General features: G+C 27.4%; 1 protein-coding gene across 1 annotated transcript; it reads right to left on the reverse strand.

Annotated features, from left to right (window-relative positions):
- Positions 1–8,791: 8,791 nt before the first annotated feature.
- On the reverse strand, positions 8,792–11,014 carry LOC114301056 (aquaporin TIP1-1). Its single transcript, XM_028245958.2, has 2 exons — positions 10,477–11,014; positions 8,792–9,464 (listed from the first exon to the last, which is right to left on the reverse strand). Exons 1-2 carry the CDS (start codon positions 10,957–10,959, stop codon positions 9,093–9,095), a joined length of 855 nt encoding a protein of 284 aa, XP_028101759.2. The 5' UTR covers positions 10,960–11,014; the 3' UTR covers positions 8,792–9,092.
- Between the last annotated feature and the right edge of the window lie 1,884 nt (positions 11,015–12,898).

Consider the following 12,898-nt stretch of genomic DNA (forward strand, 5'->3'; position numbering starts at 1 on the left):
TCAATGTGAATATTAACATGTCAATGTGAATATTTACATTATCAACGGGTTGGGCCGGGCCCGCCCAGGGCAGCCCACGAGCCGCAGGCAGGTTTCGGGCCGGCCACAGGCCGCGGGCTAATTTTACGCTCCTATCAATGTGAATGTTAACATGTCAATGTGAATATTCACATTGTCAACGGGCCGGGCCGGGCCCACCCCGACTTGGCCCCGGGCCCGGGCCCGGGCTTCGGGCTGCCCACGGGTCATAGGCCAATTTTACACTCTTGTCAATGTTAATGTTAATGTTAATGTTAATATGTCAATGTGAATATTCATATTGTGAACGGGCCGGCCCGGGCCCTCCCAGGGCGACGGGCTGGTTTCGGGCCACCCACGGACCGCAGGCCAATTTTACACTCCTATCAATATGAATGTTAACTTGTCAATGTGAATATTCATATTATCAACGGGCCGGGTCGGGCCTATTTTTTTGGTTTGTGGGCCAGCCCGACCCGACTCGAATTTTTCCTGGCACCCATGAGGATCGATATGAGCCGGGCCCCTACACATTGACGATATAAACATTTATATTGACGGTGTGAACATTCACATTAAGGGTATTTTGGTAATTTTGTCATTGGACTTATTGAAACATAAGAAAATAATGTGAACTAAATGGAACATAAGTAGATGAAAAGGGTATTTTGGTCTTCTTATCTCAAATTGGACCTAATGGAATAGTCAAAAAGAATATGGGTTGGATGGAATAAAGCTCCTAGAAAATGGATTTATCAAAAAAACTCCCTTATTAGAACTAATAAATGATGTAATGACATAATAATAAATATAGTAGAATACACATTTCAATATAAAATATATAATAATTTCATTTTTTGTCATAAACAAGATAAGCATAACCGAATATTTGGTTGTTCAAATTTTACTTTAAAATTTTAATTGTGTTTCAGTAGATCTTTAAGCATAGCATATTTAGCATTCAAATCAATCTCAATCAATCAAATTGAACTCGATTGGTTGGGTATTTTATAGAAAATTCTACATTGCAGATAAGCGTACCTTACCACCTCCTAGTTGAAATCAAAGCATTAATAAATTTCGATAGATGTTTAACTTTGTTTCTCAATCTAATGAATCGATTTAAACGAGTAACGCGAACTAAGCTCAAGTAATTGGTTTTAACGGATCACATACAATACATTATTATTTTTAAAATTAAAATAATAATAATAATAAAAAGATGAGTAAGTTTTAGGTACAACAAAAGCAATTACAATCAATGAACAATAGGAAACCCTCATAAAGTGAGGTTACACTGCAATACATTAAAGTGTAGAGGTAAAAATTTAGAAATAAAATTACATTTTAGGAATAAAATATTTTTATTATTAAAAAATTTATTATTATATTTTTAGCGATGAAATTAAACATTTGGTGATGAATATTATCTTTTTAGGATCAAAATTTTTTTCTTAAAAAATAATCGTTTTGGGATCAAATTATTGTCTCTTAAAGTGCATTTAACAACGACATTTTCAAAATTTTGTTATTAAAAGTTTTATTTTTTTTTTACTTCTCAAAATAATCTTTTAGTGACAATTCTCACAGCGAAAAGAATTAATCCCTAAATAATTTTTATAATAAAAAATTTAATTTTTAAAATTTTTATATGTTATAGTGTAATCAAAGTTGTCTCCACTAGCCAATGAAATGAACCAAGTGGCCACATTTTTATTTTATCTTATTATAATAAGCACTTGACGAATCTATTCAAGTCATGTTTGTTTGTTAAGAAAAATTATATTATTACACGTGGAACTTATTTACTTTATATTTAATTGTAAAATTTAAAAATAGGATAATTTTCGATATGGCGATATATTCCCAAAACGACAATGCTACGTAACTCAAATTTTGTGGTTCAAAGTGACTCAAATGGCCAAAACGACGTCGTTTTGAGTACAGAACAACATAAAAATCGTTTTGGCCATTTGAGCCACTTTTGAGCCACAAAATTTGAACTACAAGACATTTCTCATTCCCAAAATTGGATGCGGTACTACAAATGTATTTATTTTGAGGGATTATTTTATGGGATTATACTATTAGTTCATTCGGACTAAAAGTTTATTGTTTGGTTCAATTTTTTTACTATGAATTAATAGTTCTTCCGGACTATTAGTCCCTCATATGAGAGATTATTGTACCTTGGGGGAGGTGAGATTATTTTCATAGGATTGGTATCCCATGGGACTAATGTGTGAAATGTCTATTTTACCCCATGCTATTACTTAATAAACAATTAAAAAAAGATAAAATAGTCTCTTGAACATTTATAAATTATTTTTTTAGTGTTGTTAATTTAAATTGCGTATTAAATAAAAAATATAAATTATAAATTATAAATTTAATTTAATTAAAAATAATAAATTAAAAATTATGGCCTTATTTTTTTACTGTTTTTAATTTAAAATTATATATTAAATAAAAAATATAAATTATAAATTATAAATTATAAATTAAATTAAATTAAAAATAATAAATTAAAAATTATGGCCTTATAAATTAAATTTTTTTAGTGTTGTTAAAAAATTAAATTTAAATATTAAATAAAAAAATTTAGCGTTGTTAATTTAAAATTATATATTAAATAAAAAATAAAAAATATAAATTATAAATTTAATTTAATTGTTAATAGTAAATTAAAAATTATGACATTATAAATTAAAACTTTTTAGTGTTGTTAAATTTTAAATTATAGATTACAAATTTAAAATTATATATTAAATAAAAATTATAAATTGCAAGGATAAAATAATCTTTTGAACATTTATTCTTATTCAATTTGTTCAACCAAACATTAGATTCACTAAAAATAGTCCAATTCAGACATCTAATCTTATGACTAAACAAATATATGATACAAATCTAGTCCAACCAAATAGTCCGGGGACAATATATCCCAAGAGTCCGATGAATTACAATTCCCCCTTATGCAGCCCGTCCAAACAAACACATCCTATATACCCTAGAGTGATTACTCAATCCATGAAAGGGGTTTGATTGGAATAAGATAAAATTTATAAACAAAATTGTTAAACATACAATAATACCACCCTCAAGGAAAATTAGTGACTCCTAGAGAGAATAATATTTACTATTCATTGTCCTTGCAAAGGACATAAAAATTGGGTAAATTATACTTACCTACTTTAAGATTTAGAAAAAAAAAAAATATTAGTTCATTTTACACTTTTAATATAATTACACTAGTTTTTCTTAAAATTTTTAACTCAACAGTCAGGTTTTTTTTAATCAGTAATTTTTTATTTATATAAATGAAAAAAAATGATAATGTCATATCTTTTATGCTAATATATATATATATATATATATATTTGTTTATTTTAATATTTACCTCTATTTCTATTATTTTCGGTGACTTATCAAAAATAAGATCAATTATGTCAAAAATATAAGTTTAATTGTATCGTTTTTAATCTTTAAAAGTGGTGAGTGTAATTTACGGTAAAAAAATAAAGCAACCAAATATTCATTCTAATATATAGAGTAAAATTATATTTTGTTCCCTAAACTTCAAAACTACATAGGGGTGTTTGTTTCAACTTTTCAGAGTCAACTTATGGCTTTTAGTTTTGAAAAAGTTATTTTGGACTGTTTGGTTAAACTTATTTCAAACAGCTTCTGATTCTAACAGCTTATTTTAACTCAAAAAAACTGATTCTGAGAAGCTGCTCACCCCTTGCTTCTGATTATTAGCTTCTGCTGTTGACATGTTAATTTATAGTTATACTCTTAAATTTTTTTATTTTTTATTTTTTTAAAAATAGAAAAAGACTCAAATGGACTATACATTATTATTTTTTTTTATAAGAAATGTAGACAAACAAAAAATAAAAATTAATTGAAAAAGCTATTTCACAGCTTATTTAACAAACACTACTCAGCAACTTAAATCTATAATCCAACAGTTACACCAAACAGATTAACAACTTCTGAATGAAGTCATAATCTATAATCTATTAAGTTATAATCTATAAGCTGTTTTAACAGCTACACCAAACGAGGCCATAGTCAACTACTTGAAAATATTATCTTATTATAATTTACACTTTTCTAGAATTCTATTACCGATTTAAGCAAAATTAGGTTACGTGTAAAATACATGATACACTTACTGATCTTTTGAAACAATAATATTTGTTATTGATATTTTCATGACAAATAACACTCTTATCTTATCTGATAATATTATATGCACTTATCTCCCTTGTCTGAGTGGCAAAATAGAAATTAGATCACCATATAGGGATTCTATCATTATTCTAAAAATTTAATAAACATGTCATATACTTTAGATATGATCTGATTTTATGTAAATTTTTAACAAAATTTTAACAAAAATAGTTAATTATAATAATATAATATTATTCAATGTGTTTGGTTTGAGTTTTTTGGATTAAGTTTTTTGAAAATTGAGTTTTTTGATTTTCGTGTTTTTTTGTTTTTAGTGAATATTTTTAAAATTTTAAACATTTTTTTTTATTTTTTTAGATGCACCTTACTTAAATGTATCTAAAAAGTAAAAAAAAAATTGTGAAAAAATATTTTAAAAAATTAAGAAATACATAAAAATACAAAAAAAATGTGCTGAGTTCTTATTTTTTTTGTATTTTTGGTATTTAGTGAATTTTTAAAAGATTTTTTTTACAATTTTTTTACTTTTTAGGTGTATTTATGTTAGGTGTGTCTAAAAAGTAAAAAAATTGCATAAAATATTAAAAAAATTCAGTAAAAACAAAAAAACATGGAAAATAAGAAAGTAGAATTTTCTGAAAACTGTTTTTAAAAAATGGGAACCAAGCAAGCTGATTGAATTTTGAAATTTTGAAAAGTAAAATGTGAATGAGTCATAGTCTCTGTTTAGGAAGTGGGTTAGCTTTTTAGTATTTTGGATTTTTTTAACTATTTTAGCCTGAGTTAAAAAACTTGGTTTGAGAAGAGCTTTTTAGTTTTTTGACTTTTTAGTTTTTTTGACTTTTTTTGTGAGAAAATAATGTAATGATTATAAATTAGATGTAATATTTTATTTGTTATGACTAAAATAACTTATTTTATCTTTTGTTATTAAAATTGCTAGAAAAACCCTTGCCAAACGGAGCTATTGTAAGAATGTTTAAATTTACCTAATATATATTACCCCTCTTATTGAAATTAGCAAAAACAGATTTTTATCTAGCAACAATGATAGAGACCACTAATTTTGGAGCTCTAAAAAATCACTAATGACATGGCACTCAATAAAAAAAGAAAAAAAATACAATACCAAGGCCAAAACATCAAATCATTCATGATGGGGCCCATTGCCACATCATTAGTGGCAGCACTAATTAGTGCTCTCACTCATTTTCCTTTTATCTAGCAAACCAAATACTCTGTGAAAAGAAAAATAAAAAGAGAAAGCAACTTTTTAAACCCGAAAATGAAGGGAAGGGACCTAAAAAGAAGAAAAAGTAAATTGGAGAAAAGGACAAAGACAGAAAAGATCATTCATGCCTAACCAGAAGGATCTCTGACCAACCAGACACTATCGTTGAGTACTGACACAATATTCACATGAAGTGCTCTGCTCCTTTTACCCACCCATCTCCTTCATAATTGATTCTCAATAGAAGAGGGGAAAATTGCATTTTAGTGAAATCAGTGAAAAAAATATTCAGCTGGTTTGATTTTACTTTTCAAAAAATACTTTTTAGAAAATTTTATTTTTTTTATGTTTTATATATTTTTTTAATATTTTAAATAATTTTTTTTAATTTTAAATACACCTAACATAAATATACTTAAAAAGTATAGGGTTCGTTTGGTTTGTATTTCTGAAAAATTTTTGAAAAATTTTCTCTACAAATAAGTTTTTAAAAGTAATCAAACCAAACAAATTTTTCCAAAAAAATTTCTCAAAACTTGTAAACCAAACAAGTTTTCCAAACAAATCTCTCTCTCGTACACATCAAATCAATCACTTTTTTCAAAACTCTCTCTCAAAATAATTTTTCAAAACATCTTTTGAAAAAACCAAACCAAAAACTTTTCGTACTTTTTATCTCTAAAACACATCTCTCAAACACAAACCAAACATACCCATAATATTTATAAGTTTTTTTAAAAAAAAAAATTCACTAAATATCAAAATATAAATTAAAAAAAAATTTAGTGTATTTTTTGTATTTTTGTGTATTTATTAATTTTTAAAATATTTTTTTGACAAATATTTTACTATTTAGATACATCTAAGTAAGGTGTATATAAAAAAGTAAAAAAATTTGTCTAAAATTTTAAAAATATTCACTAAAAATAAAAAATATGAAACATAAAAAATTTAATTTCTAAAAAACTGAAACCAAACACATTAATTTTTAATTTTATGAAGTTTTTTGTGTGTATGACATAAATTATTTTTATAGATAGTGCAAGTTCATTTTGTATATCAGAAGTGTACCATAAAATATTTTATCTACAATATAATTACTATTTTATGGGTAAATTACAAATACACCCTTGAGATTTGTTTAAAATAAAGATTGCCTTTGTGGTTTGAAAATTATTAATACCCCCTTATTATAATTTTTTATTTAACAGAATTAACTAAAAAAATAAAATTCATAATTGCTCTTCTATACAATAATAAAATTATCTAAATTATTAATTAAAACATATTTTTAATATCATTAAAAACTGTTAATTAACTTAATGATTTATTAATAAAATGAGTGATTTATTATAAAATTAAAAATCTCAAAGATAAAATGTAATTTTTAAAATTATAAAAATAATTTATATTTTAATCAAATCTCAATAATGTATATTTACTCCTTTGTTATTGTTCTACTGAACTATTTCTGCATAAAAGAGCTCTCCGGATCCTACCAGCTAGTCAGGAGAAGTTATTCGTTGGTTCAGGGCAATGCCATGTGATGTTTCATATATATTATGATTGAGAAAGAGAGTGAAACATATAATTTTGTATTTGGTGATTAATAAAAATAAGAGACATAATAATTTGTTATCGACCAAGAACAAAACTATGGCATGGTTTGGCAAGTGGGTTTGGATAGATTTGGGGTTATTTTAATCATAAAAGACAAAATAAACTATTTTAATCACAACAATCAAAAGATCACATCCAACTCATAATCATTATACTCTTCTCTCACAAAAAAAATCAAAAAAACCAAAAAGCCCTTCTCAAATCAAACTTTTTAACCCAGATTAAGGCCTTGTTTGGCATACACTAAAAAAATTAAAAAGTCAAAAAGTCATTATCCTATTTAAGTCACATTATCTTATTTAAGTCACATCAGCTTTCTACCACATCACTTCAAACTCAACCCATACTCAACTTATATTTAATAAAAAGTCAAAAAGTACACTTATTTGGAACATCCCAAACCACTTCTAAAATAACTAAAAAAAAACAAAAACCCAACCCACTTCCCAAACAACACCATATGATCCTCCTAAATCAAGCAATAATTTTTCACTGGTCATCACTACTCATCCTCCAGCTATACAAATCACTTTTTATTTTAGAAAAAATCACCTGACAATGATAATTTAGAAAAATTATTATATATGTATAAAAAAGTTAATATTTTAATTATTAATATTAAAAAATTATTATTAATTTATAATTATTATTTAAATTTTACATTAAACGGAGTGATATGTTATATACGAGCTCACTTAGGGTCGTTTGAGAAATGTGTTGACTTTTTGATTGTTAGTTATTTTAATCTAAAGTTAAAAAATTTCGTTTGAAAAAGATTTTTAAACTTTTTATGAAAAAAATAATGTAATGATTATGAATTAAATGTGATATTTTATCTTATTAAACTAAAATACTTTTTTTATCTTTTTGTAACTAAAATAACGCCAAACCCACCCTAACCCATCTTCCCAAACAGAGACATATTAAACCATTGGAATTATGAATATGAGTTTCATGACAAACCTAATTAGGTGACAAACCTAATTAGGTCTAACAATATCTTCCAATGAGATATGATCGGGAGAGAATCTCTCATGCTTTTTTATAAAATGAGTAAAAAGAAAAAAATTAATTGAGTGCTTTATTTATTTATTTATTTTTTATATAGGAATGAACATTTATTAGTTACACATTGGGCTATTTTGAAAATCTGGCTGGAAGTTAATTTTTTAACTTTTTTTTAGTTAAATCATGTTTTTATTTTTTTAATAATTTTTTTTTAAATAAAAAAAAATTAACTTTTAACTTATTTTTCAAAACAAGTTATCTTCACCTGTGGGTATTCAGTTTCATTCTAAAATAGGGGTTGGCTAGTTTTGTAATTGATCAATTCATAAACTTGTACCAGTCAGATCAAAGAGGGGTATGAGGCCTCACAAGGGGATGATAAATAAATCAAATAATGCAAATTTAACTTATATTTAGTTAATTAAAAGTTCATTTGAATTCAGTTTGTTAACCAAATAAATTAAATTTAAACATATTTTCAAATTCGTTAAAATTTTCAAATCAAATTTTAATAGTTAATTGCTCAACTCGGAACTCGGTTCAATAGGCGTACAACTATATAAAAATATCATATCAATCGAAACTCAACAAAAACTCATTTGAAATTGATTCATAAATTTAATAAATTAAATTTGAACAAATTTTAAAACTGATTAAAATTTTCAAAAAAAAAAATAAATAATTAACTGTTCACCTCTTCCTATTCCATGCATGTTTTTATGATTTAATTCTGTATAATCAATTTTTTTAAATTGAAATTAAATTGAATAAAGTGAAAATCGTACAAAGTGGAATAGAATAACAACCAAACACTAGACCCCCATCCCACAGCCACACAACAAATATTTCAAGGGATACAACAGCCGAAGACCACAAACCAAGAAAAGATCCAACGGTTACAAATTATTAACAATGAAAAAACAATGAAAAAAAACCCCTCAAAAACAAAAGTAAATAAATACAGAAAGCAAGAGAGCGCACCAAAAAAAAAAAAAAAAAAAGATCTTGAAATGGCTTAGTACTCAGTCGTGGGCAATTGTTGATGGCCATGGGTCATGAAGCACAACTCATAGACAAGCCCAGCAAGCCCACCACCGATCAGAGGCCCGGCCCAGTAGACCCAGTGGTTGTCCCAGGTCCAGCTGACCACAGCCGGGCCGAATGAAACGGCCGGGTTCATCGAAGCCCCGTCAAATGCCCCACCCGCCAAGATATTAGCGCCCACGATGAACCCGATCGCGATTGGTGCTATAATTCCCAAATTACCCTTCTTTGGATCCAATGCGGTTGCGTATACGGTGTAGACTAATCCAAAGGTCATCACGATCTCAAACACGAAAGCGTTCCATACGCTCACTCCCGAGGACAACGAAAATGCCGATGTTGACTACCACAATGAAAAACAAAAATACACAATAAATAAATACAAAAAAAAAAAAACACAATTTAAAATATGAATTTACCATAAATAACTGACTAATGCCAAGATTAGATAACAAAGAGAGTAATGTTAGAGACCCCAAATATTCTACTAAAAGTTTTAACATCACATCACATGGGTGTGGAACCCACATTGTGTGAGTCACATGTGAGTCCCACACCAATGTGAGATATTTGATAAAATTTTTAGTAAAATTTTTAGAGCCTCTAACATTTTTCAAGATACAAAATGGAGCACTAAAAATGTAATGAAAGACTTGATTTTAAATAGTACACTCGATTATCTAGAAAGTAAGAATTCTTTTGAAAATTGACTTTTTAAATAATCTTTTGATTTTTTACAAAAAAAAAAAATCAAAAAAAAAATGTAAAAAAATAAAGAGAAAAATAACTTTTTTGCTTTGTTAAGTATTTTTCGTTGTTTCCAAATGAACCCTAAGTCCAGACTTTTGCCCATAATTTAAGTGTCAAGTGAATGGAAATTAAATTAGCCTCTGTTTGGCAAGTTGGTTTTGAGGTTTTTTGAACTAAAAAAAAAACAAACAAACAAACAAAATAAAATATTTAGTCCAATAAGATAAAATATCACATTTAACTCATAATTATTACATTTTTTTTCTTAAAAAAATTTAAAAAAACTAAAAATCCTATCCAAACCAGACTTTTTCGCCCCAGATTAAAATAATTAAAAAAGTCAAAAAATCAAAAAATCAACACACTTTCCAAACGAAACTTTTAAGTATATTATTGGGTTCATGTAGAGACTAGACCTAAATCATATATTGATATTTATAAAGAAATTTATATTACTGTATTTTAAATACAAATTTCACAAAAATCGAATTTAATCTCAGTCTTTTATTACAATTTTTTGTGAAAGCATTTTGTGATCCATTAAATACTCGTAACTAACAAAGTAACTGAAATAACTAACTGTTAATATTTAGCAACAAACTCACCATGCCATTGGTGGAAAACTTGAGTAATAAACAAGCCACGATGGAACCAAGCAACTGGGCAATCCAGTAGAGGATGCCACGTAGGAGGGTGATGTGGCCGCCGATGAAGGCGCCGAAGGTGACGGCGGGGTTGACGTGGCCGCCGGAGATGTTAGCTCCGATCGAGACGGCGACGAAAAGAGCAAAAGCATGGGCTATGGCAGCAGAGATGACGCCGGAGGGGGTCGCGGCGCCGTCGCCGGTCAGCTTGTTGAAGGCCATGCCGGAGCCTTCTCCGGCGAAGACGAAGATTAGGGTTGAGATGAACTCCGCCAACGCCGCCTTGAGGGCGTCCGGGTGGGTCGCCTCTTCCCGGGTACCCACTGCAATCCGGTTGATCGGCATCGTTGGATGATCAAGATCGGACGGTCTAGAATGCAAGAGTTGTGGTTTTTTCTTTTTAACTTCACTCTTTTGTGGTTTGTACTGGTCTCCACATCCCATGCAGTGTTCATCTACTTATAGGCCGTGTTAACTTGCTATAACAGGTTAACCGGTCTCATCAGAACCTAGATATATAATGTATATATGTATATCTGTATTGTTATATTATATTTATGGAAAATATGAAAAATTTATCATAAAACATCATGATGGACTTTTTGAGTGTCAAAAAAAACGTGCGTATTTTTTTTTCTTAATTTAAATGGTGAGATTTAATTTTGTGTTAATTTTTAGAAGATTGCATGTGCCCTGACATGAATAATGCTCTAAAATCACAAAAGAATTTCTTCAATAAATTATGAAATTATCCAGTATTTTTGTAACAATATTTTATTCTATTTATTAATTCACATTTTTTATATTATCTCGTAGGCTTCCTCCTGCCCAAATTTTGGATGAAGGGTACTATGATATTCATCATAAGTGTCGTTTTAATAATTTGAATTATTTATTTTATAATATTTTTTATGTATATTATTCACACGAAAAAATATTAGGTCAATTCGATAATCTTAATCTTTTCAATTTATTATATTTGTCACCCAAAAATAAACAGCAAGTGTATTTTTTAAAATAGAATTTTTTTTTTAGTTACAAACTTGATAAATTAAATAAATTAAGATTATCGGATTAATTTTTTATTTATTTATTGATATATACAAATAAACTTACAAAATGAACGGTTTAAATCATCAAAATAAATTTATAATAAATCTTACAAACTCGAACAATAACCTTGAATTCAGATCTAAATTAAATATAATGACAAGTGAGATTAATGACATGAGTTTTACAAAGTGAAAAAAAAATGAGGGTGTTCTGAGGTATTGCTATTCAGATTTAAAAATTAGATTTATTTTTTACATTCAATGATATGTTAAGAAAATAATTGATTTATAATTAAATATTTCATAATTATCAATCGTTCATCTTCTTAACATATTATTAAATTTAAAAAATAAATCTAAAAAATAGGCATGCATACTATTTTTTAATGTTTTAGTGCTCGTTTGGAATGCCCGGGCTAAAGCAGTCATATAAGACAAAATAAGTTATTTTAGTCAAATAAGACAAAATATCACATTTCACCAATAATCATTTTATTTTTTCTCTCACAAAAGTAAAAAAATCAAAAAACTATCTCAAACGAATCATTTTAATCGCAAATTAAAATAGCTAAAACACTAAAAAATTAAAAAATCAACTCACATCTTAAACAAACTCTTAATATGTTTTTGAAATGTGGTAGCCGGCTATGATTTCTCATACAGCGAAGCAAACCCTCAATATGTTTTTTGCAATGTGGTAGCCGGCTATGATTTCTCATACAGCGAAGCAAATGATTGATGAAGAAGAAATTATTACTTTCCGTTGTACCTTAAAAAATAAAATTTTAAAAAATTTTAAAAAAATGAAAGGGAAATTATTGAGTCTTTTTTGAAATACTATCTATTGTGTTTACGAAGAATGGTGTTTTATGATTTTTTTAAATATTATTATTAATTTATAAGTCATGCAAGTATAAATAAAATTTAGAAAAATTTTAATATATATTCCTTTAAAAATGTGTATTATATATACAATCTTGCTTCATACCCCCAGTGGGGGTCGCGCCCCCACTGGTCAGAAATCAAAAAAAAAAAAAAAAATAGTTTTTCCGGACCAACCCCCAGCTGACACCTCACTGGGTGTCACCCCCAGCTGGGGGTAGCAAGCATTTTTCTTATATATATTTTTAATTATTTTACTTTCTCTTTTAGTTATAATATTATTTTAAAATTGACTCATGAACTTTTTAGTTATAATTCATATTGTATTTAGTTACAATATTTTTTTTTCTTTCAAGTAATGGCTCAAAAAAATGAATATATGTTATTTTTTTCTTTAGTTATAAGGAATATATGGTACATACATTTTGAAAGATATTTACCATAGTATT

The sequence above is a fragment of the Camellia sinensis genome, chromosome 10 (assembly GCF_055761805.1).
Source record: "Camellia sinensis isolate YWXY chromosome 10, ASM5576180v1, whole genome shotgun sequence".
NCBI classification, from domain to species: domain Eukaryota; kingdom Viridiplantae; phylum Streptophyta; class Magnoliopsida; order Ericales; family Theaceae; genus Camellia; species Camellia sinensis.